We start from the raw sequence: 27,791 nt of genomic DNA on the forward strand, positions 1-27,791 counted from the left end.
CCCCTTCACTTGTGTATACATGAGATGTGTATATTGCAGAGATTTTGTACACATCTCTATATATTTGTTGTATTGTAGTTGAGAGCCAGGATCACACCGGAGACTAAGCATGGATCACACCGGAGACTAAGCATGGATCACACCGGAGACTAAGCATGGATCACACCGGAGACTGTGCACGGATCACACCGGAGACTGTGCACGGATCACACCGGAGACTGTGCACGGATCACACCGGAGACTGTGCACGGATCACACCGGAGACTGTGCATGGATCACACCGGAGACTGTGCATGGATCACACCGGAGACTGTGCATGGATCACACCGGAGACTGTGCACGGATCACACCGGAGACTGTGCACGGATCACACCGGAGATCACCGTGACGTTTCACTCTTGACCGAGCGACGTTAACGCGTCGCCGCTGCCGCTGCGGTGTGGCCCCGCCCCTCCCTCCGTCAACAACTGGAACTCAGCTATTTTGCACTTCCATCGCTAGCCCGCTCGCAGCGACCCACCCGCGGAGGAATTCACGGTCCCGGGCGGACATGTTGTCGTTCTCGCTCGCTTGAGCCCACCACCGTCGACAGCCGGCGCCGATGTGCGGCCCAACCGGGCGCAAGGAGCCACGGAGAGCGGGGAGATCGTCCTCCTGTAGCCGCCGCTAGAGCAGCTAACGCGGCTAGCACCTGACTGGAGATCAAGCTAGCTGGCTGGCTGACAGCTGGTCCGGCTAGCTCCGAGCCCCCCGACACCCCCCCGTGGATTTACTCGCTGCCACAATGACTTGCCTCTGACAGTGGTGAGTGTAAGTACTGTGTAATTACGTGTTATCACTGAGGTGTTGTGTACCGCTTGTGGGGTTTTTTGCCTGCTTTGCGAGCTAGCTACAAGTGAGAGTAGCCCGTCGGCTTGTTTGTAGCAGCAGCTGCACGGAGCCACGCCTGGGCCATTTAAACCATCGCGTATGGTCCCTGTCTACATCCGGTGTTCCTTCGACCGGCCAGGGCTCAATACACTGCCAGTGTCCGGTGTGTGTAGCAGCTAACACGATGTCACTGGTTTGGGTTCACAGAGAGGACCGAGGCCCAGCTGGTTGTCATACTGGTGGAAGCAGAAACCATTAACAGACAAGGTGGGTCTGTGCAGACTGCGGTGAAGTGGATGAACAGAACCGACCAAGTGGCCCATGCCCTTAGATTTGACCTGCCACAGCTGCCAATATGATGCCAGTAAGTGCACACACGCACACACACACATACACACACACACACACACACACACACACACACACACACACACACACACACACACACACACACACACTCACACACAACCCCTGCAACCCTGAGGCATGAGGAAATGATTGATTATCACTTCATTATTATGAGATCAGTGCCTTCAATAGCTGCTGATTGTTTAGCCCAAGATGGAAACTGCCCGGTGTCCCTCTCCTCACATGAGCAGCAGCAAAGAGGAGTGTGTAATCTCAGGCTTCTGGGATTATACATCATCTACTTGTGATAGTCATGTGTTTCCTCAGCGTGAAAACATCATCAAAGTTCCAGGTGCACACGAAGGGGGACGGTTCAGTGTCCTGACTCCTGACAATCCGTGCTCACCACGTTCACACGAGATTATCCGTCCATTTGCCGCTCCCCGCCGCCGCTGCGCTAATCTACTGTGTAAGTGAGATCAGGTCCTGAAAGCTTAACTTTAGCTCTACTACGTGCCTTTATCTGCGGCGCAGTGTCTCTGGGACGTGAGGCCATTTAGCTGCAGGACTTAGGTTTTCTCATGTAGATGGTTACAGTGCCTGCTTGTCACAACTTGACAAACAGAGATTATGGTCCGTGTGGCGTCTATGTGATTTAAGCAGAAGGAATCTAATGGGGTTTTCTTCACAAGATTGAACATGCTTGCAAATATACAAAAATGAGTTTGTGGAACTGGAGTACTGTGTATGACTATAGGATGTGTTAACGTCATACTCTACACATTCCTTGTAATAACAATGACGTGAATGGCACTCACACACTTTAAATTCACTAGATCCAGATTTTCCCATAAACATGCTTGATTTGTTTCATCAAGATCCTTAAATCTTCTTGGAAAATGTCCTGAATCTCGTCCCCTGATCTGGATCTCTACCAAAATTTGTTATGGTTTCCTGCCTGATCTTTACCACATCCTTGCATTAATATTTGTGGTAATCCATCCACTAGTTTTTGTGTAATTCTGGTAACAACACTCTATATTTAAGGCAGTGGGTACAGTCAAGAGCTATTTTCCATCTGTTGTTTTCCGCGGTGTCATTGTTCAAGACGCTCTGTGTAGCAGAGAATAGAACACCTGAATGGCAACTCTATCGGAGCAGCGCTTTGTTGGGTCTTCTTTTGTTAGCTTTAGTGCTGAGACTGCAGAGATAGACCGCCGGCCCCTTTGGCCTTCAGCGATGAGGAGCATGGACTTAAAAGCAGGATACGTTTACAGTCGGTTCAGTCCGGTGTCTTCATGAACGAACGTGATTCAGTCTTGCATCAGTTTTTACAAATGATTGGTTGAAAATGCAGTGTCACGAGCACAACTTCGGAGAGTCTATTAAGTTTGCAGGAGTGAGTACACAGCACTCTGTGTTTTTCCCGCTGCCACTGATTTCACAGGATTGAGTGCGGTGGCAGCCCGGGTGCATGTTTGCACCCTGTGGCACCGACAGGCTATCAGAGTCAAAGAGCCAGTCGGGCAGAGAGGCAGCCCCACCGCGCGCGTTGCCTTCTCGCGTGACTCAAGCAGCCAATGAGACCCGGGCAGATCTAGGTCTGTGTGGCTGCGTCGACTAATGCTCTGTTGTTAAGGGGGAACTTCTGAGCTGAGTAGATTGTCAAGTGGCATTAATCTCACACTACGGAGCCGTGACGTACAGGACAAATAAACATTGCATCTTATTTTTGCTTTTCATTTTTGAAGGGGGTTGTGGGTATGCTGGTTAAAAACGGCCCCAGTCAAAAACATGGCAGTAATATCTTCACTCATTTGTTGTTAAAAAGTAATGTCGTAAATTTAATGAGTGTGACTGAAGTATTACTTTGAATTCTTTTCCCCAAAGTCACCATGAACAGATGAAAAGAGCCAGTTATTGATTTATTTAACAGCTCCCACCTGTTCCATCCGCCCACGTCACCTTTCTTCCTTGTACAATAAGAATCCATTATTAATAAGATGTTCTTAATGCCGTCCTCTAATGTGCATTTGTCAGCTCTCAATCAAAGAGACGTTTTTTTAAACAGCTCGTTGAATCAGGCAGGGACCTGCTGCTTTCTCATTGTTTTGTCTTATTCTTTTCAAGCAAAAAGAATATAGAATGGTTATAAATATGAATAGAAATACATAAAAATCTCCATTAGTCTTTAATAGCAAAGCGGCTGTCGTTAAACTTGGGTTTGTGGCTCCCACTTGTCGTCCTGAAGCATCTTTTTGAAATTAACCTTATTTGAAGGAAACGTATTTAGAAGTTGATCTGTTGCTCATTTTCTGCCTGCACAGTAAAACAGCGGCGTCCTAACTCGGCTTACAAAAAAAAACCTGGCAGGTCAGAGGGTTCATTTTTTTTTTTTTCACTGTCATTTGTCACGTAATGACCTCATCTCTCCTCCATGTGGTCCAGGGCCATTTTTAGCCAGATGGGCAGCGTTCGGCATATTTGGTCTGCGTGAACTGTCCAGATTACACAGCACTTTCTGTTTAGTCAAAGGCGACCTGCTCCTGTCCTCAGTGAATGGGACGATTAAGTGTTTTGTGTGCTCACGACAGATGACTCAGCAAAATCATGCCTAATTCTTGTCATAACGTGATGGTGGATTTAATTTGGGGAGACTTTTTTTACTGCTCCATTTATCGGTCTTTGTTTTTAGTCTGTGCCGTTTTTTGAGAAATGTTTTGCGTTAAAGTTTGTGCTCTCAGGAAACACTGTTGCATTAGATCTGTCTTCCCCGTGCTCTGCCTTCTCGTGAGTGAATGAGTGACGGGGCTGGTGAGAGGAAGTGACTGTGTGAGTCATCCCACTAGAAGATCGGACCAGTCAAGCATCCCTCTCCCTCTCAGGAGTTAAATGATAAATGCCCCTACCTCCACGTGATGCTCACTCGAGCGTTACACATCAGGCACGACAGACACACCATGTGTTTCTCGTCGTGTTTGTCCAACACAAAGTGGACAGATGATCTCTGTCTTGAGTCTACTTGATAGTGTCCTGACCTGCCTGCCAGTCACAGCTGTGGTCCAACTGCTCTCCACTAGTTGTTGGTGTTGCAGCCACTTGCACATCCCGGGGACACTCCTCCAATCGGACGACTTGCTGGCGTCCACCCCCTCCTCCCTCCCTGCCAACCTGACTCCCTCTCTCTCTCTCTCTCTCTCTCTCTCTCTCTCTCTCTCTCTCTCTCTCTCTCTCTTGCTCTCTCTCTTGCTGTTTGTTTCTCTCCCTCCTTCTTCCCCTCCCTTCCTGAATCTCACATCCAGAAAGTGTTTTTTTTTTCCTCCCAAGTCTCCTCCGTAGCACTTTTCTAACGCGCACGCCGCTTTCGGCTTCAGAGGTCGGCTTGGCATGGAGTGACTAGTGAGTCCCGCAAAAGCTGCGGCGCCATGATGAAGAGGTTTGTGACCATCGTGTTGCGTGGCCTCGTCAGCCTCTCCAAGGAGAACCCCGTTTGGGCAAAGGAGCACCACCGGCTGCCGAAGAAGGAGATCAGGAGGAAGCGGAGGGCGATCAAGAGAGCCAAGAGCATGGGTAGACGCAACTTAGTGAGGGCGGTTTGTGTATCTTCAGAGGTCAGCAAGTTTGTTTATTTCTGCACGTTCACTCTTTGGACATGTATGTTTCTGTCGATGCAGAGTTGAATTTGATAACATTCTATGCGGGCTTTCTGCGATTGTTTTCGGTCAGGCAGAAATTTGCCCTTCATCGTGTTTGATTGGTTGAATGCTTGGGCTGATTGAAAGTTTATTTTCAAGGAAATTTAGTAACTGAGCCTATGGTCTAGTTTGCCATTATATTTAATTTAATTTTTTACTTTACATTTTCTAATGCATGTTATTTTTTACACTAAACATGATTTAATATAAGTACGACGATTTATCCCCTACACTAATTTCACAATCTTAGATTTTTCACCGGAGCAAATTAAAATAATGGCATCAGTGTTATCTGTGTTCAGACTGGCCTCATTGGGATCTGTTGTATCTTGTTATGCAGCTGCTTGCACGCAAATATAACTTGGGGATTAGCAAAGTAATTATCAGTAAAATATGGACATAACAGCATATTTACCTATATAAATGTGCTTTTTTTTTTACTATTAATGCTCTTGCACATCAGGTCCCCAAAGTGACTTCCATCACTAGTCTCTGGACGTAGACAAAAGCAGCATGCGCTCAGGGATGGTGTGGTATGGATGGTTGTCTGTTGGATTTGCCTAAAGAGATGACATTTGCTTCGACTCGGTTTTTGCCTAAATGTGAGCTGTCACAATCCTCATTAGCTGAGTGGAAGATGCACAAATGATCTTATTGTTCCCGTGATGCTGCTGCAGAAAATGTCAATGAATCACAAAGCTGCGTCATTACAGAGGATGAGTCACTTTGTCTCGGAGAAAGTGCAGGATTCATAATCCATAGGCACCTCGGTGACCACAGCTAGATTATTTATGACAGTGGTATAGATGCTGATAAATATTATAGACCTGCAGATGCACCCTGAGGGCACATACCAGTCACACACGTCATTGCTCTGCGCTGAAGTGCCTTCTAAGGTGTGCTTGTGTAAAGTAATGCAAGTTACACTTTTTAAATATTTGTTTTTCATTAAGCAAAGTTGATTTGAAAGAATCACCGTGCTGAACGACCCTTGAAAAATGAGTCATTTGTCAAACCCTGTTTGTTGGTGATTGAATTTTTGCCCTTTTGCAGGTCTTTTTTTCCTTGTTGCAATTTTCCATCGATTTAGTGAAGCTGTCGGCTAAAGTTCAACACTATGATCCATATGTTGACAAACTGGTGTGTTCATTGGACCAGGTGGTCATGACGGGATTGAGACGACATTTATGTTTAATTTAAATTGCTTGTATAGTCACTGTGAAGTTTGAATCACAAGATCTTCCCTTTATAGCAAATTCATCTAAACCATTTACAAGAGATGCTTCTGACATGGAGCATCCAGATTTCCCCTTTTCTTAATTAACAACTGGCTGAAGCCACATGCAACTTGCACAAGGCCACAACAACTCACATTTTTATCTGAACACAATTGAACATCCCTCCAAAATGCCTGCCTTTGTCATTGATTTTCCATTTCGGGTCTCTGCTCATCACAGATCTGTTGTTGTGCAGTGACACTGTAGTGAAACAGGAAGGCCCACCTCGACCCCCTGCAGTGCTTTGTGCTACAGAGAACTATGAAAATCTGTCTGCTGCTCCATTAATCCATTTGACTGGCTCTCACCTGCCATGAACCCAAATTACACGAAAAAACATGCTTTTTACTTACTGCTCTTCTCCTTGTGTCAACCAAATCGTTGATTCATGTCAAACAGAGGATCCCATTTTTGTTTTACAAAAAGACAAGTTGCCAAATGATGAAAATTAATTCATTGGTTTACATTTTTTTCACGACTTACAGGATTAAATAAAATATTAAACCCAGGGAGTCAGGACTTTGCCAAGACTGAATAATCTTAGATATGTTTTTATCAGCTCGGACCATCTGGATTTGGGGATTTTTTTTTCTTCCTTATTTGCCTTCCTCCAATTTCCTCCTTTGAGAGTAATGTTGGAGGTTTTGGAAGTTGTGGGTGTGTGTATGAGATTACATACACATTTGCTGATTGAGAATTCATTCATCATCAATTCATAGTCGTATAACCTCAAATTTTGTAGCTTCACATTTTTAATATGTGACACCACAGCTCATTTTAAATGCCTGTATTGACAATTTAAACAACTAAAATGACAATTGTTGCCTCCAAATGTGACAAGTTGCTGCTAACGGATGTAATACCCAAAACCCCCCAGCTAGTGTTAGCTTAATGAGATGTATATTTCTAATTCTGATAGCTGTATAGTTTTCTATCATGCAACAAATTGCGATTATTTGTACAAACCTATAATATATGTTGCCAAATAGTGGTCCAGGCAGTATTAAAAGTGATAATAATATGTAAAATATCGCAGTTTAAATCACAATACCAATTTTGCATCTTTTGAAACTGTTCACTGATTTCCAGTCTACTGGTATGATTCATTGTGGAATCATCTCAGCCCTTTTATTCAAACTGAAGATGAAAACTAAACAGGCAGTGCCATAGGGATCAGTCCAAAGGTCTTCTGTATTTTGCAGCTACATTTCCTTGTGACGCCTATATACTAGTGGACTGAGATTGTGTAGGATAGTCTGATAATTACAGGTACAGGTAAGTAAGACAAAGTTCACTCATATCCTCCTTGTACTCTACTTCCAGGCTTTTATACTCTCAGCTTTCATTTATACTGTAAGTGTGTAAATGTGGTTTACCATTAAGTATAGCTCTTCAGTTCTTTATTTCCACAGAGTGTAGGACGTTATTTGTTGAGAACCGACAAAGGTGGTCTTTGCTCTTACTGTTGTGATCAAGTGATTGAAGACAGAAGCATGTGAGGGCTTGCATTGCTATGTGTGGCCTCTCTGCGTATGTTCAACACTACGGCAGGCCTTAGTCATATTGAGCAGAAATGTGGCAGGCACAGGCACGAGTCCAGCAGCAGCTCCAAGCTAATAACAGGCTGGTGAACAGAAAAATGTAGCCACTGTGCTTATGTTTTCATGAGTTTTGTTCATTTCATTTAAATCTTTTCATGATCTAATGTGATGGCAAATACCTATTTATTTACCTACTTATTTACCTACTTATTTAACGTCAGTGGGATCATTGATCATCCTCATTATTCCTCTTCCAGATGATCTTGACAGTGTTCCTCAGTGATGGGGAACAGGCCGTGACTGAGGTGCCCATCACCCCGGAGACGACGTGCCGCGACGTGGTCGAGTTCTGCAAGGAGCCCGGCGAGAGCGGCTGCCACCTGGCCGAGGTCTGGAGAGGCAACGGTAAGATCCGGATGAAGCTGTGCCGCTTGCTGTGGAGCCTGTTCATCTGAAACTCCGAACGGCACTTATTTCATGAAGCAGTGTGCAGTGCTGTGTTAAAGAGAATGAACAGAGGGTGTCGTAAAGGAGTGCGTGAAGGTGAAGCAATCTGAAACTCTATTATCACAGAGCTCGACACCTCACTCACAAGCGCCAGAATTTAGTTTTGTGAAGCACTAGCCTTCAGCTTTCCTCATTAACGTAGAAAGAACCACTCTATTAAAGAAAGTTCAGGAGCAGATCGGGGGCCATGCTTGATTCCCTGATTGGAAGAAAATCACACAGAAGCTCTTAGGAAGAAAAGTGTGTTTTTATAAAAATAGATTTGTTGCGCTTCTGTTATCAGATTAGCGTGAACCTCCTTGAAGTAGAATTTTGGTTGGTCAGAAAAGGGTAACGTGCCAGTACAAACCTCACTGTCACAACCGTTTCCACTCAGCCCCAACGATTTGGTCCCATCGCCGTCATCGTGCTGACAAGCCCGGTGTTATCAGCGTTTTTCTGCTGTGGGGGCCACTCCTCCACTGAAACAACGTCCCAGCCGAGAGCTTTATTAACCCGCGTTATGCAATCGTGTTCGGCTGGTGTCTGACAATGCGTCTGTCGGCCCCTGAAACCTCCTAAAACCTCCGTGTCTTTGTGTCGGCCTCTTTGTCTCTCGGCCTCTCTGAGCCCACAGCGCTCTGTCCTCTTGAAATGCCAAAAATAACTTTTCTTTGAAAACCTCATCCAGAGAGTCATACACACAAGCGGCTGGTTGCAGAAATTGGCTCGGATAAAAAGTATCCAGGGGTTGGTGTTGTTACGTGATTGTGATGAAACAGATAATAGACAGTAGAGCGCACACACACAGACACACACACACTTTCCCTTGTGTTTGAGGCACCTTTACTGTGGTTTAGTCAATTTTATAAAGCAGTATTAAACTTACAAACCTTTTTTCGAAACCTTCAGAATGGGACAGTCTAGTTGGGACGCAAACTGTCTATCTGAAGGATGCCGCCCCTGACCTGAGACACAACTACAGAACGTGCATTTGACTTATTTAGTGTGTAAGTGTCTAATTAATCAGATTATTCTCCTTCCCTTAACTTCTGTGTCCCCCTCAGAGCGAGCCATCCCCTTCGAACACATGATGTACGAACACCTGCAGAAATGGGGACCTCGGAAACAAGAGGTCAAGTTCTTCCTCCGGCACGAGGATTCACCAACGGAGAGCAGCGATCAAGGTGCGTACTGGCTGGAGGTTTCCCTGTCAGCTGGGTCGTCTCTCTCTCTCTGAAGGAGAATGGAAGGTTGGCTGCTGCTCAGCTACAGATGCTGCTGTCAGTGTTTGTTTTGCTCCTTGTCTCACCCTGGTATCGCTCGTCTTTCCTGACCTGGGTTTAAAATCAGTTTGTTCTTTCTTTGAACCGAGTCGTAACAGTACACATTTTTTATGTGGTATGCTTTTGTAACAAGGGTTTAGAAGGATATCAAAGACAAAGAGTCAAGGTGTCATTGATGCTTGATGGGGCATGTCGAAGGAATAAATCCTCGCACACACAAATCGCATTAACACAAATCTTTTTGTGTTTGTGTTTGGATGGAGTTTAGCCACATAAAAAGCCACGTGTAAAATGCAGCTAATCCTAAAAACCTTCACCCTAACCACATCTGTACAAGATCAGAGACTCACTATGATGCTTAATTTTTCTTTGAATTTAGTTGAAGTCTGTGTAGATTATTATATATTTTTTCAGAAATGTAGCACAACTGGCCAGTTTTCTATCGTTCCCTGTGTCCTTTACATCAGGGGTCTTCAACGTATTTCAGGCCAAGGACCCCCAAACAGGTGGAGAGATGGAACAGGGACTATATATATTGTATAAAATTGTGTTTTATATTAAATTGGGCCTAGTGCCATGTATAAACATAACTACCCTGATATTGTGCATTCAATACTAAGCTATTCAAATATTACACGGGTTCATATATTCATGTTTTTAATTTAAACATGTGCAAGGTACAGGGTGGCCATGCTACTGTCATTTATAAACATACAGTGGGTACGGAAAGTATTCAGACCCCTTTAAATGTTTCACTCTGTTTCATTGCAGCCATTTACTTATGACCATGTGATATTTCAGTTTTTCTTTTTTAATAAATTTGCAAAAATTTCTACTTTTCTGTCAAGATGGGGTGCTGAGTGTACATTAATGAGAAATAAAATTAACTTTTTTGATTTTTGCAAATTGCTGCAATGAAACAAAGAGTGAAATATTTAAAGGGGTCTGAATACTTTCCGTACCCACTGTACATCTTGCATACAACACTGAGCTATTAAAGTAATTCACAGATTCATGTTTTTATTTTTAACATACATCTAGAAGAGACAGTGAATCCTCAAGCTATCTGTGGATGGCACACATACTCCCACATTAGTAAGATGTCGGACCCTGATGGGTAGCACACAGGTTGTCAGGCAGAGGGTCAAATCAGCCTCACAATATGTTAATGTGTATTGAAAGACATTTAAATTCGTTCTCAAATATGTCTGTCATGTGCAATCATGTCAGTGAAATTTCAAACTATTCCTGACAATGGTTCAATCCGCTCGTCTGTGTGCACTCGTCTGTGTCTGCCCGGCCCGTGTGTGTGACGCTGACTGTTTCTCTTTGCAGGGAGTCAGCAGTCTCAGGATCAGACGATTCGCAGGAGTGGAAACGCAGGAGAGAAGCACAATGAGAACGGGGTGAGACTTCATTAGTCTGTTTATGGGATGCTTAAATAGAAACGGACTTGAAGGAAGCACGTCATTTGGGTCCCCTCTTTTCATTGATGGGTTTGGGTTAATGTCACAAGCTGTGTTTTGACTACAGGAGCAAGGAACCTTTGCAGGAGCCCTTTTTATTTTCCACCATAGGAACCAGGGTTTAACATATATTACAGGGAAATCTTTATACCCCTAAAAAAATCTGTTATGACATTTAAAAGTGGTGTCCAGTTGGTTTTTCCTTGTGCATCACAATAATGACATATAACTCATTGTGTCTGTGGGTAGATAATGATTGTGATATGAAGCTGGTGTTTGACAGTGGCCTCACAGTCCCTGGTGTCAGCAGATTTCATTTCCAGACTGGGTCAGTGTTTCTCTTCCAGGTACATGTTCTTCTTTAGCTGCGGGATCAGTTTGCTAAGAGAGGCGAGTGTCTCTGATAAGAGCAGCCTCTGGCGTGGCGCCCTCCCTCTCTCCAACCATCTGTCCCAGATTTCACAATAGAAAGTGTTGCGGTCAAGGAATCGTAACTAATTCCACCTTGAGGGTGGAGGGTAGAGTCCAGCACAGCAGGGGATGGAGGGGTCGTGCTGTTTGTTTTAAGGAAAATATTCTAGCAGTGAAGCAAAGAGAAGCCATTCCTTTTATTATTCTAAAAAATCCACATCTTTTAACCCTAGTCTTGAGTTAGTAGCTATTTTTATTGACTGAGATATCAGCTATTGATCCACTCTCCAAGCCAAACTCTCTATCTAACCACTGCCAGCATCCTGCTACTAACCTATTCAAACCTACACATTGTCACGACAGGGAAAGACATCTATTTTATCATCATTCATTCACTCAGAGTGAGACTTGATCAGCTGCATGACTGGCTCCCCATGACCTCCCAAGTGCTGATGCTCGTATGTGTCCGAGTTTCTTCCTAATATCTGATTTAGAGGATTATACCAGTCGGCCTGCTGGATGATATAACAGGTCCTAAGAGGATCATTGCTTTGGCTTTTCCACGGGCTGCTGCCCAAACCCTAGGGGCTCTCTCTCTCTCTCCAGCGAGCAGAGCAGATCATCCTCTGAGAGCTACGCTGCCTTGTAAAGAGCAGAGGTGCCTCAAGGGAATGATCGCACCCAGTTTCCATTATTCCTCTATTTCACATTTCACAATTTTAGCTTCCATAATTGATGACTACAGCTTATTGGCAGCACTGAAACATCTCATTTTATTTGACAAGAGCCGACATGATGAGTCAAGCAACCACAAAATAAATAAAAAATAAAAAGTTCAAAGTTTTACATATCTGTTGGACCTCCTCCCTTTTCATACACAATTCATGGGCAGTGTATCAGTATTTATTGAACCTTTGTAACATTGCTATTTATAAAAATCTGATTATGATAGTTATTAATATTTCTTTATTGTCCATGCTTATAACTCACTAATAAATCGTTAAATCGGGCGGTGTGGCCTAGGGGTAGAGTGGGCGTTCTCCAACAAGAAGGTTGCCGGTTCAATCCCCACTCTTCCCCATCTGCATGCCGAAGTGTCTTTGGCATGATACTGAACCCCTAAATGGCCCCTCATGAATGTTGAGCGTACTTCTGTGGCCTTCATTATTTTTGAAAACGTTAGCAAACACGTCACAACTCATGAACCCTGAGCTTTTGGAAATTTCTGCATTCATACGGACTCTTATTGTGAAAATGGTAAACACAACCCCATTTGAAGGCAGCAGCTCACTCACTCTCTCCATGGTCCTGCTTAGTTGGGTGTTTCTCCAACTCTCTCTATCACTGTCTTTGTGCGTGTGTGCGTTTGTGTGTGTGTGTGCGTGTGTGCGTGTGTGCCTGTTTCTCCCTTGGGTGAATTGTCACTTGTCACGCGCCAGTGGCTTCCCCAGCTCTCTCCAAGTTGGCAAGGGCTGAGTCACTTCAGACATTTTTAGATCTAAATGATCTAAATGTCTCAATAAATGCCAGGTCGGGGAAAACGCTGTTGTGCTGCGTGTTTTCTGAAATGAGACTGAAACTTTTAGATGTAAACTATTGTTGCCTCACTTCACAAAACCCATATAACACAAATGACTCCAGAAAAGAATCCGGTTTCATTCAGAGAAGAGAGTCAGAGAAATGTCTGCCTCTTCTCATCCAGGAAGAGCAGTGCGTTTTGCACGTCATGTTTTGTTTAGCCCAAGTCTCCTTCACATGTTACGGCTCATATCAAGCAGACATCTAATGTGGCATCCTTCCAATGCCTCTTACTCATCCTTTTACTTTTAAAATGCTGTATTCAAACCACTGTGCTACATTTTTCAGTGTTATTTGGGGGACACCATGACATTTCCAGTGTAATCTCCTCCCTCTTAGAACAGAATTCTTAAAGGCAAATGTCTGGTGGCGCTTGGGACTGTGTTCTCTGCTCCCTCACTGAGCAGTCTGCCAGTGTGGTGACTGCAGCTGCTTGGAGGAATTCAGAAGTGTGAAGGATGATAGTTTGAGGGTCCACACAGAATTGAAGGTGATAGCCACTAGTCGTCCTCTGTTCTCTGATCTGAACAACACGTGGTGTTTATTTCTGGCTCATGAAGAGAATTTAATCTTAACAGTTTATGAAAGTGAACCTTTTTTTTTATCTCGACTACAATTGTACACTTTCTTCATCGGGCTTTGTGAAGGGAGACAACATTTTTTGGATGCTCATTGTAGCTGATTAAATAGATTCATCATATATTTATTCAGCTATGCTTTATTAACACGTTCCACTACCTGTAGTAACTTAAGATTCTGGAAAATCAGTTTCTAACATTAAAGCCTTGCCTCCACAGTTTAAATGTAATTTTTCAAAAAAACTTGAAAACTGGACTTTGCCACCAGAAAAAAATGTTGAGCCTCACTTTAATTAAAGGAAGTTGTCTAAGCTTTATCTTCTGGACAGAACAGTAATCTGATTCATGTTTTATTTTGCCCTAGCTAAATTGTCCTCTGGTAACTCTTTGCACTCGGGTAATGCAGTGAACTCCGTCTTTTGATATCTTCACTATATCAGCTCAGTGTTCTCCTCCCCAAGCGCTGGTGATCTGCCTCCTCCGTCATGTACACAAACACAGAGTGACACATTCCCCTCAGAGCCTCCACTCTTCTTCATCACAATTACAGTCCCATCGTGGTGATATTTGGAGCCTTGTTGTGGAGGAAGGGAGAGTCTGACTCTCTCTGCTGTTACGTCTGCAGCTGTGTTGTTGTTGACCCTCTGGCTGCTGAAATCAGACAGTGTTCACAATCATTCCTGCAAATGGCTTTTTGGGCAACTCGTCTCTTTGAACCCTTTTTGCTTTGTTCCTGTGCAACATTTTGAGCTTATGTAACTTTTTATGCCAGACGCATTTCTCTACTCGTACCTTTTTGTATATTAGCTCAAAAATACAACTCACAATCAGATGTTTATGTTGTTCTTTGATGATGTAGGTTGAGACCATTGGGAAAATGAGCCTGGGCATATCGAACTAAATACCATTTTTTGATTCTCCCGTTGAATCTAAATTCCTCTGCAATGTTTAAAAGAATGAATGACCCAGCACCAACGAGTTCAACCTCACATTTGAAAATGTTAATAAAGTCCTTTTATCATTTATTATTCACCTCAGTCTGCACCAGTCAGATGTCAGTATCTAGACACTTCTCAGATTCTAGAGATTTTAATTCCTTGATCTGTCTTGACCTTTTCCTGTGTATGTGTGTGTGTAGGTGGGGAATCAGCGTGTGGAGCTCACTCTGTCAGAGCTGCAGGAGATGGCCACACGGCAGCAGCAGCAAATCGAGGCTCAGCAGCAGATGCTTGTGGCGAAGGTAACATCCTGTCTTCATTCTTTCGTAATAACCATGACTCAATACCATGAATATGTGAATGGTCTTTAATTCAACATATGGAAAACAGCATGTTGTAGGAATTTTGCAATCTTGAAAAGAATTTATCTCATTATAATAGAAATATTAGAAGAAGATCAGCTGATGTAGTCATGGAGTCAAAAATGCAAATACAAGGAAGGCAATGTGAGGATTAAAATAAAACAAAAGAAGTTTTAAAATCAAAAAGTAATTTTCATTTAATTAAGATAGCAAAAATGGAGAATTTAGCCGACAGGAAGTAGAGCCAGACAAACAAAAAGCAGTGCTGAATTAATAACACAAAACTCACAACTGACTGCCAGGATGAGCCAGGTCTCTTTTAATCTTTCTGGGATGCGGTGGCCAGCTGCCTCCACTTCCCTGATGGCCTCCAGCTCCACCCAACCAGGAACCTGCAACAAAATATAGGACATACTCACACGACACGACACAACAACAACACAAAAACACCATAACACTGGCAGAAGCCCGGAGGCTGTCACACACATACTGTACAAGCGTGCTTTGAAAAGTGCAGGTCATTACCTTAAGGCTGCAGCAGGCCAGGTAATTTCAGGACACAGCCTTGAGCCTCTCTGTTAGACGACTGCGGCACCACTGTGAAACAAAGAGTCCCATCATGACCTGAAACAAATGGTTACATCACGAATGAGACGGGACGCCATATGAGTCACGGCGCGGGGACTGTCCACTCTGTCAGAACTCATACTTCAGGCTTAGAGGAACTCATGCACAGACTGTACAGCAATATCAAACACAGAGGATACCGTCGCTCGGAATAATTAAAAGTAGATTTCAAGCTGGAGTTTGGTGGCAAACCACCACACAACCAGTTCCCCCCCCGTCGGTCTCTGTGGCGTCCCAGTGCTCTATAAGTCAGTCTGACCACCGCGCCTGTGGTTAGCAGTCAAGCAAGATGAAGCCCACTGAAGACCCGGCGAGAGAAAGACTACTTATTGACTTTGTTGTGGCGTCTGAGAAGTAGGCCCACTTGAAGCGCCTGCAGTCATTTGGAAACCTGGGCCTGTCAGCTCCTATTTTAGGACCTTAACTGGAGCAATTCTCGGTTGGGAAGAGAGATGAAGTCATCTGACCCCGTCTTCAGCCTTCAGACAGTCTCGACACAGCGCAGCATTTCACTTAGTGCATACACTAGAAGGGTTTAGCCCAGTTTTACGACATGGCGGATGTCTTGTCAGCTTTGGGATGGTGGTGCCATGCCGGTTTCACATCCATGGAAGCCAAGGGTTGTTGTTTTTGACTTGTCGACCAGACGGAACATTCAAAAGCTTTTATCATTTATATTTCTGGACAATCTTGCAGTTAAACACAATTTTGCACCTTGTTTTTACATTGAATCTCTGTCTCGTTCTTTTGAAGGAGCAACGTTTGCGCTACCTGAAGCAGCAGGAGCGGCGCCAGCAGCAAACCGTGTCGGAGAGCGAGAAGCTGCAGAGGCTAAAGGACCGGGTGGAGAGCCAGGAGGCAAAGCTCAAGAAGATCCGGGCAATGAGAGGCCAGGTGGACTACAGCAAGGTCATCAACGGCAACTTGTGTACGTATACTGACAGTATTTACACGATCTGATCGCTTTAACATGAGGATTCACACGTTTTCACAGTAAGGGCTAATTTATACAAAAAGAGAAACTTCACTGTTGGGTTTCTAACAACAACAAACATGGCGACAGTGGAGGAGGTTGTGAAAATATACCTCATAAGAAAGAGTCTGTTTGTCCTTGTGCACAGTTAAGGTGACATCATATAGACGCCTCTAGGTTCTTACCAACAAATTTAAGTCGCTCCTCAAAAAGTTCCACCACTGTTGACATTTCTTCCTTCCTCCGTCCGTTTCCTTATATGTATATAATGTTAGAGTTAGAGTTCATGACCCTTATCTGTGAACTTTTTGCCCTTTTCAAACACTTTAAATCTCTTAATATCTCAAACTTTATATTCAAACATTTAGAAACTCTAGCCCAATTTCAAATTCAAATAATCCCAGTGTTGAGAATTGATCTTTTGTGCAATTAGCTTTTCTTAAAGAAATAATGTTTTTACCTTTTATGAATCGTACATTTTGAGAAACAGTCGATATCCGGGGTTTTCTAACAAATAACACCCATCTAATCTGATGATTTAAATCAAAAGCTATCTCCCCACAGTGATCTCACCTATGTATTGTTTCACCTACGCAGCTGTAGAGATTGAGCAGGTCAGCAGCCTGTTCCAAGAGAAGCAGGCAGAGTTGCAATCTGCTGTGCTCAGGGTGGAGCAGCTCAGCGTGCAGCTGGAGGACCTGAGGAGAGGGAAGCTCAACGGCATACAGACCGTGTTGGGCGGCCAAGTAACCGGCGTCGCAGCCCTGGAGCTCCGTAAGCTCTACCAGGAGCTTCAGGTAACTGCAACATCTAGTGAATGATTCTATTGGTTCTACCATCCATCTTGTTCCGGTGAATCTGATTCCCGGTTTTTCATCCTCAGATTCGGAACAAGTTGAACCACGAGCAGAACAGCAAGCTGCAGCAGCAGAAGGAGCTTCTGAACAAGCGCAACATGGAGGTGACGCTCATGGACAAGCGCATCAGTGAGCTGCGGGAACGTCTCTACAAGAAAAAAGCTGAGGCACGTCAAAAAGAAAACCTCCCTGTAAGACTAGAAACGCTTAACACACATCCACCTAAGATTGTTTTAGCTGAAATTCTTCTGACGAAAGTCCCTGTCTCCTTAAGACCTCACTTCAGACAATTAAATCTTTCAGCTGATGTTTCTGTTTGAGACTCTTCTGACTCTGATCTCTTGCAGCTGAACAGAGCCAACGGGCCTCCCTCTCCACAGCCGGCTCCTGGGACTCTGGGCCGCGTCGCCGCTGTGGGGCCGTACATCCAGGTCCCGGTATCAGGCCGACCGGAAGGAGGCTACACCATGCCACCCGATCCACTGAAGCCTCAGACCCTGGGTGTCAATAATCAAGCCAACCACGGCCGCACCAAGTCAGGTTGGATAAGTCCCATAAAATTAAATTGTTTTTTTCCTAGAATGCGAGAACTTTGAAATCACAAAAGTGAAGTGTAGTAGTTGAAACCAGGTTATTTTCTCTTCTTTAGGATGCATTTTAATTGAGTTTTCCTCATCACACAAGCAGGAAGTGACATTAAAGTAGGAAACAACAGCTGAGAAGATAGTTCCTACATTCAGGACAGAGTAGTTTGGCTTCATGTCAACCCAGTTGCAGACGTCTTACACCACTACACATTTAACACATCTTTGCATGAACGCCTTGTGACTGGAATTCCCTCATGGGCCCCCGCTGTTATATGTTTCTTTCCCCCGACCTGACTTCTCGAGAATTCTCCGCCTGGACTTAATTTTTTCTGCTATTTCTTTTTTCTTTTTTCTCCCGCTCTAACCTCACTCTCTTTCCTGTGTTGTGTAAACCGTGAATCCCTCCCTTGTCTGTCTTCTTCCTCTCATGTGTCTGTGCTGTCCTGTCTCTGTGACGTCTCTGTGTCACTGTGGGGTTGGTGGGTGGGTGGTGGTGGGGTGGGAAACTCTCCCGGGGCAGACGGTGTGCGAAAGCCCCCCGGCCCTTGGAAGGTGTCTGATTTAGACATCGTTGTGGACCCGGTACCCCCGGCCCTTCCAGAATCCCACCCAGGCCCTGGAGCCTCCACTGGCTCTGACGGCCTGTCCCGTGAGTGCACTGTGCCACACCAGCAGAGAGGTGGCGCTCTCTGAACCTTCTCTCTCGATTGTAGCACAGGATCCTCAGCATGCGCTAGAGTTATTACTCCATTTTTTTTTAACAACCATATCTTGTCACAATCACATCAGCTTATTTAAAGATAAACAAGTCGCTTGTTTCCATGTATTGGCTGGGAATGTAAAGCTGGGTTCTTCCATATCACACCATGATCTCCCTACAGGCTACTGCTGTGTTTAAATCCCACAGAATCTGTCAGATTTAAAGGTGATGGGACACTGATGATTTTCTCCAGCAGTCTCACAACAAATTGATTGACGGCTTTGAAGGAGATTCTTGTTTGGCATTTTTTAAACTTCCGTGCCTGTGCATCAAAGGAAACAGGACATGCTGACATTTCATTTGTAGTGTGTCCACCGTGGATCGTCTAATTACGTCAAAGTATGGAAAATGCCGTCTTGAAACACTTGGCTGCCATCTGCAGTAGGGATGCCTTGGTTTGGAAAGTCTCCCACAGAGTAAAAAACTCGTGACAACACCAGTGTTACCAATTACACCGAACATTTTGAAAAGAAAAGACGTGTGTTGGCTCAGTGTCGGCGGAGCTCTCACTTTGATCTTTAATGTTAGATTTCACTGCGGGCAAACTCAATTTTCATGCTGTCTTGTCCCGACACAGTTTCACATTGATTTGAACGATTTATTTTAATTTATGTAAGATAAAAGGGCTTAGAACTTGGAGTTCTGCTGTGTCGCTCTCTGTCTAACACGTTTGACCCTTCTGTCCGTGACCCGTTAAAACATCTGTAATGTTTTTACTGTCAGCGCTTCTTTCGTCACTCGATCAGACTGTTTCTCTGTGATGTGTCTCTGCTACACGCAGCACATACACGCAATTTGTAACTGCAGCATCAGTATTGATACTTATTGTTCAAATTAGAGATTGTTTAATTTGTTGAATGTGGACAATACCACTGATAGACACAAATGAACCACACAGGCTTTATGTCTATATTGAATCCATGTAATTGGTATTTGCCTGAACACTGGAACACAGCGGACCATTGCATCCCTACTCTGCAGAGGTTTTACACTCCTGATTATAATTGACATTCCTCGCACACTGCTGATCCTGTGTGTGTTTGTACACTTCTGAGAAGGTTCAGTGCCTTAATAGGTTTAAACAGCAGTCCTGAATATTAGGGCTCTAATTCCCCCGCCCCTCTAACCTTCATACCACATCCTCATAACAAGTAGGCTGTGAGAAGCATTCTAGTCGTCACTTTTCATGCACAAGGAATTTTTAACTTGTGCATGGTTAATGTTCATCGAACATCAAATTTCACACTTGAAAACCTATCAAGACCCAGATCAACCTTTTCCCCTGTTAGACTCTGATGGTAGAATCTGTGTCCAAACGTATACAGACCAACTATAGATTGTGTCGATTATTTAACTTACAATAGGTTATATATAGAAAATCGGAAATCCAAAGTATGATAATTGGCGTTCAGGTTTCTGGGATCCCATCAAACTGCACCAAACCTATCGCTGTTGTTTCACTGTTTCTTTTTCCATCTGCTTTCCTTTCACCCTTTCCTCGCCGACTAAATATGCATTTCTTTTATTTTGCAGATTTCTTTTCAGAAACAGTGTTGACGTTAACAGCAGCACTCATTGTACATCCATGAATCTTCCAAATTTGTTCCGCACTACACATGCACATGGAAGATTAACACATTCATTATCATCACTGCTGTGAAGCGACGGCTCAGGATTTTTGTCCTATTGATCAATAACTAAGTCCTCTTGAAACCTTTAGTCTGTGGTGAATAAAAGTAGAAGAAGGTTGGACAACTTAAAAGAAATAACGAGATTTTGGGAGGTGTTTGGAAACTTGGACCTTCAACAGAGGATGGACATTTAGAAAATCTAGAAAAAGATAGAAAATGATCAAATGCTAATATGGGAAATTTGTTTTCCGCCTTTAAGCTTTTTGAAAGGAATGAGTGATTTTAATAGAACTGCTTTTGTTCCTCTCATTGTGTGTTTATAAATGTGAAAGATGCCAAATTGAAGCTCACAAAAAAGCACCAAGAAGAGTTTGAGTAGTGTCTGGTTAATAGGATAGACTTCTCAAAATCCTGAACCCTCCATTAAATACCAATCCTAGGTCTAAATGGTACAACAAACCTGCAGTATGTGATTAAAGTCCTACACACTCACATGCTGTTGAAAAGAAAACCACAGGCGTTCCACTGTGTGTAGTTGATAATAACCCTTTTCCAATATTAAAGATAAAATACCATTTGGACCTAGTTCTGGTTGGACTAGAATCTCCTGCTTCCTCCATCCCGTCATTCACTGGAGAAGGTTTTTATTTCCTCTTCTTCGTCCTCTCACTGTTTCCTGTTTGTGCCGCAGCTAACGACCCTGGTTGGCCGACTCTTGGGAAGACGAACACAACTCTGAAGCTTCCAGAGAGAAGAAACTCGGGCTCTGATGCCCATGGGAAAAGCCCCCCCACAGGCTCGCCCGTCACTCCCAGTGCAGAAAAGGTCGGTTGTTTTTTATTTTTATTTTGATCCTCAGTGATGTCTGCGAGAATCTTCTTCTTCTGTATCTGTTTGTGATGTCACACCCTTAGACATTTTGTATTGAACCTTAAGTAGGGTTGCAAAATCCCGGGAATATTCAAACTTGGAAACTTTCCATGGGAATTAACGGGAATATACTGCAATATACGGGAATATACGGGAATTGACGGGAATTAACGGGAATGAACTGGAAATGTTGTGGGTAATTTATACTAACTGTGTTTACCTTGTCATATACAGACATAAATATGAACATTTTGTTTTGTCATAGGCTGATTTGAGTCCTGAGGAAACTTTGGGCACTTGACTATATGATTCTGCATCTTTGTGTCATTCTTAACATAGGTCTTTGCACAGTATTTGCAAATGTACACAGCCTTTCCTTCTACATTGGATGGAGTGACATGTCTCCACACATGAGAGAGTGCACGTTCTGTAGAATAAGATGAGAAAAAAGTTTGTAAAATAACACTAATGCAATGCCAGAGATATTAATAGTTAGCCAAACAATTGGAATCGTCTGTAAAAATATTTTACAATTGATGGATAAATGGATGGAAATATGCTAGATGAACAGATGAACAATCCTCAATCAGCATTCTAATATATTTTCTCCAGTAATATCATCGAAACTTACCTGACTCGTCCTGCACACTACAGCAGGCCTCAATCAGCCCTGCTGTAGAGTGAAGGATGCTGGGAGTTATCTGTGCATGTGATGGAAAAATGCACAGTGGAGGGTTGAAACTCAACGTGCAGTGTGTGCTGCATTCCATACATCTTTAAAATAGAGTTTTGAATGATGTTTTTATTGCTCAGCGTTTAATTTGCTCATTTTTTTTTTTTTTTCAAAATTCCCGAGCTTAACTTCCCATGGAAAGTTTCCGCACCTTTGCAACCCTAACCTTAAGGTCTAATTTCTCTGTCTGTGATCATATTTTCCGTGTGTGATGTGTGTCACTTCTCCACAGGTGCTAGAATCCAAAATGTCCGTCTCCTCCCCGGCCATCTCCAAGCCCCAGCCGCCTCCCTACGGCTCCCACCTCATCACCGCCAACTCCGCCAGCTCCTTGGAGCGCCGGAAGGACGTCCCTCCTCCTCCTCGACCCCTCCCACACCCGCCGGCTCCCGCCTGGCCCCGCAACGCCCCCTCCTCCACGGGCTCATCCTCCCAGCAGATCCAGCAGCGGATCTCGGTGCCGCCGAGCCCCCCCCTGCAGCCCAACATGCCCCTGTTCCCCCCCGGGCTGAGCGAGCGCCTCGACCCGCCCCCCGCTGTGGCCGTGCGGCCCTTCCTCCCAGACAGAGGGTCGCGGCCCCAGTCGCCCCGGAAAGGTCCGCCCACCATGAACTCCAGCTCCATCTATCACATGTACCTCCAGCAGGCGGCGCCAAAGAGCCAGCCACTCAAGCCCGCGCTCAAAGCTGGTGAGTGATGAACAGATGCTCCAGTTCGATGTAGGCCTGATCGGGAAGGTTCAGTAGAGAAATTGGGTTTTCCTGATTCCATTGATTGATACAGAAACAGCTGCTTATATGATTGAATGATTCATATACAATCGTGTTTAAATTACTTGCTAATGGTAAAACAATTTGTCAGCAGTTGATTTTAGTTTAGAGTCAAAGTTAAAGTGTGGATATCAGGTTTAGAACGCAAGTTTTAAATATTTGGGTTCAGGAGAGTTCGGTACCGTTGGCTGTTCTGCTTGATTCTTTACCCCCCCCCCCCCCCCCCCCACACACAAACTGTAACCAGGGGAAACCTCACAAAAAAAAAAAAATGAATCACTTTTGGCTTTGGTTAGTTTTTCTCTCAAACTCTGAGTAAAGTGCAATCCTGGCTGCAATTTTCTCTGAGAGTTGGCGTTCTGACATGTCGATTAAGAAGTAAATGAATCTGGCCGAGCAAGAGAGAGAGAACACACACACACACACACACACACACACACACACACTCACACACTCACACACTCACATGCTCTTGTACAGCTATCTTCACTTTGTAACCCCCCCCTTTAATTGTGTGTGTGTGTGTGTGTGTGTGTGTGTGTGTGTGTGTGTGTGTGTGTGTGTGTGTGTGTGTGTGTGTGTGTGTGTGTGTGTGTGTGTGTGTGTGTGTGTGTGTGTGTGTGTGTGTGTGTGTGTGTGTGTGTGACTAAGTGACTAAACACACACATATCAGTCTTCCTGACCAATCAGTTAATTAATAAAATGAATAATAGATACATGTATAGACTTATAGAATTATGATTGGCTGCTGCTCTAGTTTCATTTACCTCAATGTTCTTTCCTCTCTCTCTTTGTCTCTAGTTTACGGAAAGCCTGTGCTCCCCTCTAGCTCGACCCCCCCGTCGCCACTGCCTTTCGTCCAGGCGGGGGGGGCCTTCCCATTGCTCCACGGCCCCCCCAGCGACGACCATCTGGACGAAGGAGTTGACGAGCCCGACGGCTTCCAGCACCTGGAGCCCTCGGCGCCTCCTCCCAGCGTGGAGAACATCCCGCGACCTCTCAGCCCCACGAAGCTCACGCCCATGGTCCACTCGCCGCTGCGCTACCAAAGCGACGCCGACCTCGAGGTGCTCCGTAAGAAGCTGGCCAACGCCCCGAGACCCCTCAAGAAGCGCAGCTCCATCACCGAGCCGGAGGGGCCCAGCGGACCCAACATCCAGAAACTGCTCTACCAGAGATTCAACACTCTGGCCGGAGGCATCGAGGGGAACGGAGTCGGTGGATCAGGAGGAGGCAACGGGGCCGGGAGCGGAACGCCGTTCTATCAGCCGGCCACTCCCCCCGGGTACCTGGGCGCCGACTCTGGGGCTGATACAGACAATGGCAACCTCCCGTCCGGTATGCCGCTACCGCCCCCCCCTGGGGCAGAGGAGCTGGGCTCTGAGGCTTCACCTCCGTCGTCTGACGCCAACGCCAACGATCCGCTGCCCTCGTCGCCAGAAGGGCTGGAGGATCCCGCGGAGGAGGAGGAGGAGGAAGCCGAAGACGACAACAACAACAACGTGGGAACCTCGGAGGCGTCGCTGCCGAGCCCGCTGCTGGAGGTCACGACCCCGGAGGAGAGCGGCATGGCGGCCTCGCAGCCTCTGGTGAAAGACGCAGAAAGAATATATTTATAAAAAAATACCGTTGATAGAGCAGAATGTAACTCGTGTTTTCTCTTGGTTGCTGCAGGAGAAACGCACAAACCTGAAGAAGCCGAACTCGGAGCGCACAGGTCACGGCTTCAGGGTCAAGTTCAACCCTCTGGCTCTGCTGCTGGACGCCTCCTTAGAGGGAGAGTTTGATCTCGTGCAGAGGATCATCTACGAGGTTTGTCCCTTTATATCCTGGAAGCTTTGTTCGTAGAAAGGTGGTAAACAGATGGATGGAATCTGTTGAGTCTTTCATCTGATGCAGCTTGTGTTGTTAACATGACGTAGTATGATATGCTCATCGATCCGTCTTCCTTCTTTTCCAGGTGGAGAATCCAAGCACTGCCAACGACGAGGGCATCACCCCGCTGCACAACGCCGTGTGCGCCGGACATCACCACATCGTCAAGTTCTTGTTGGATTTCGGCGTGAACGTCAACGCTGCCGACAGCGACGGCTGGTGAGTGTCTGAGGAGCGACGGGCGATGACCCAAACACTGAAGACCTTTAAATTTGACGTGATCTCACTGTTGTGTTTGTCTTCCTGTTTGTGTTTCACCCCCCCATCAGGACGCCGCTCCACTGCGCCGCCTCCTGCAACAGCGTTCACCTCTGCAAGGTGTTGGTGGAGTCGGGCGCGGCCATCTTCGCCAGCACCATCAGCGACGTGGAGACGGCTGCGGAGAAGTGCGAAGAAATGGAAGAGGGTTTCATCCAGTGCTCCCAGTTTTTATACGGTGAGAAAACAACCAACAAACCAGTCCAGGGTGAACAAATGTACTTCTAATAGTTCACATCCAAAGTTTGTCCTAAACTCCTCAAAAGCTGTAATACTATATCTCCTGCAGTGGAGAACATCCTTTCCGCATACACACTAGGTATCTTTTAAACTCTGAAACTCTTCTCGTCATGCTTTGCCAGCCAGGGGCTGTTACATATATAATTGTAAATAAAGTATTAAAAAAAAAATATCGCGATACTGAACAGAATCGATTTTTCCCCCCACCACTATTGTCGGCTCAAAAAAGTGTAAACAAAATTGTCTAAATCCTCAACAAACATAAATGTGGAGTTACACGCCAAAAACGTTTTTCTCAAAGATGGTTTCTGCCATTTTAGGTCATTTTCATCACTCTGATGTTCTTTCAAGTGTTCATTTTTCTGGCAGGTTTGATTCTAATTAGTTTATTTGACGCTATAACAACAGGTTGAAACATCATGACCGTCAGCTGAGACACTTGGTCTCTGTATTTACAGTCTGAGACGACTTTATCCAGACATGTATTGATTTGTCCAATCGTGATATTGACGGTTGTCTCTTCTCGGTCGGTCTCTGGTGCAGGAGTTCAGGAGAAGTTGGGTGTGATGAACAAGGGGACGGTCTACGCTCTCTGGGACCACGAGGCCCAGAACCAGGACGAGCTGTCCTTCGGCGAGGGCGACCCCATCACCATCGTGCGGCGGCAGGACGACCGCGAGACGGACTGGTGGTGGGCGCGGCTCGAGGACAACGAGGGCTTCGTGCCACGCAACCTGATCGGGGTAAACACCGAGCGCCGTCTGTCTGGGAGAATGAATATCTAACTACTTGGATTAATTGATGGATTATTTTCATCCCTTTTCAAGTATTTGTGTTGAAAGTTTGAGAAAAGGATCAGAAAAAAAATTGATAATTACAATAATTGGGTGACATCATGGCTTCACTGTTCATTTTGACAGAACTCAGACAAAAGATCAATTCATTATATCATTTCATGTGGTTATGGGGAAAGAAAGCAAGTGAATGAATCTGATATATCGTCTTGCTCGAGCCACACTAGAACAAGAACAGAACATCATATCATATTATATCATACTCTTTGTATATTCTTTGTATATATAAGTCTATATACACATATTTATACATGTGTACATGTTACTGTTATTATTATTATTATTGTTATATTTACTATTATTATTATATATACTGTTGCTGCCATTATTACTATATACTGCTATTATATTGGTATAATTACTATCATATATAAATATATATTATGTTATACTATATACACTGTACTATTTTTATATACTGTCTAACAATAACATTACCATCATATCATCAGTACTATTACCATCATCTCGCCAATGCACCTTATCCACCTATTTATCTTGTGTTTCTGATTTTATTCTTTCGACCTTAATATTTTTTATTTTATTCTACTTTATTGTATTTTATTGTATTCAAATATACCGGCTGCTATGACGACTTAATTTCCCTTTGGGGATGAATGAAGTAATATATCTATCTATCTATTTAATGGTGCTTATTAGAAATAGAGCAAAACAAGACAGTCAAGTAACAACCTAAGTGATAACAAACACGAGGGAGTCATTAAACATTTCTCTTTCTGTTCCTCTCTTCTCTCTTTCTGTTCCTCTCTTCTCTCTGTTCCTCTCCTGCAGCTCTACCCTCGCATCAAACCTCGTCAGCGCTCGCTGGCGTAGCGTCTCCTCCAGCGACCTGCGGCGAGCAGCTGGACCAGCGACACAAACCAAGAGCAGAGAACAAAAAGGAGCACGGCGCTCCGACTTCTCCCCCACCCCCCCCATCAACTCCCAACCCCCAAAAACCAACCGGCCTCCTGCTTCTCTCAAAAATCCATTTCCTTTGAAGCAGTCGGCGCTGAGCTCTGACGCACACATATTTCCATCGCATAGACACACACACACATTGAAATGCAAGCACTCCACACACACTCCTCTCAACTTGTCTGTTCAAAGTCCCGACTTGATTTTTCTCCCGACTCTGTATCAGACGTGGACTTGAAGAATAAAACACTAACCCCTCGTCTCAGTATTTCTTGCAGTTTTCACACTTCCTCAGTCGTCTCCTCCCTGATGGAGCCGGCGCTTTATTTGCGTTTATATGATGACGAGAAAAATCATCGCTAATGGTGAGAAGTTGCAGTTTTCTTTCATGTCAGTTTGATCCCCGGCACAAAGAAGCACACACACACACACACACACACACAGGAGGTTGTGATCAGTGTGATCGTCCAACCACCAAAGATGAAAATATATAGATTCAAATATTTTATCTCAGCGACTCCCTAAGACCCGGCAGAGACGCTGAATCCTTCCAGATTTTCTCATGGAGCAGGAAAATAGAAACGTCACAGACCAGACAAAGCAAATCCAGTGTAAAGCAAAGAAGAACAAAGATTCACACACGTTTTCATTCACGACCAAAACGACACCAGTTTGTTTGCTCTGTTCAGTTCAAGATGTTTGGCTGCAACTTGAAAAGATTTGAGGCTCCTGACAATAATCTGTTTTTGTTCTGTTATATATTTCAAGATGTATTAAACTGTTTGAATCACCGACTGCATCTTGAGATGGTCCTGTCGTCCATCTTTATAAACAGTCTGTGGTTTAAGCGAACATTTACATTGTGTTTATATTTTTGTGTTGCAGTTTAGATTTCGTCATGGAAATGGATTTTTTAAAAATCATCAGTATTTCACTTACCAA

General features: G+C 44.5%; 1 protein-coding gene across 1 annotated transcript; it reads left to right on the top strand.

The window, feature by feature from the left end:
• The first annotated feature begins 481 nt into the window (after positions 1-481).
• ppp1r13bb (protein phosphatase 1, regulatory subunit 13Bb) lies at positions 482-27,707 on the top strand. Its single transcript, XM_061091772.1, has 18 exons — positions 482-810; positions 1,078-1,234; positions 7,989-8,136; positions 9,285-9,404; positions 10,839-10,909; positions 14,675-14,776; positions 16,217-16,391; positions 17,034-17,233; positions 17,320-17,484; positions 17,641-17,833; positions 20,963-21,096; positions 22,107-22,563; positions 23,446-24,233; positions 24,319-24,456; positions 24,605-24,738; positions 24,849-25,015; positions 25,621-25,820; positions 26,724-27,707. The coding sequence occupies exons 2-18, from the start codon at positions 1,226-1,228 to the stop codon at positions 26,763-26,765; spliced, it is 3,243 nt and encodes a 1,080-aa protein (XP_060947755.1). The 5' UTR covers positions 482-810; positions 1,078-1,225; the 3' UTR covers positions 26,766-27,707.
• The last annotated feature ends 84 nt before the right edge of the window (positions 27,708-27,791 follow it).

This window comes from Limanda limanda, chromosome 18 (genome assembly GCF_963576545.1).
Source record: "Limanda limanda chromosome 18, fLimLim1.1, whole genome shotgun sequence".
NCBI classification, from domain to species: domain Eukaryota; kingdom Metazoa; phylum Chordata; class Actinopteri; order Pleuronectiformes; family Pleuronectidae; genus Limanda; species Limanda limanda.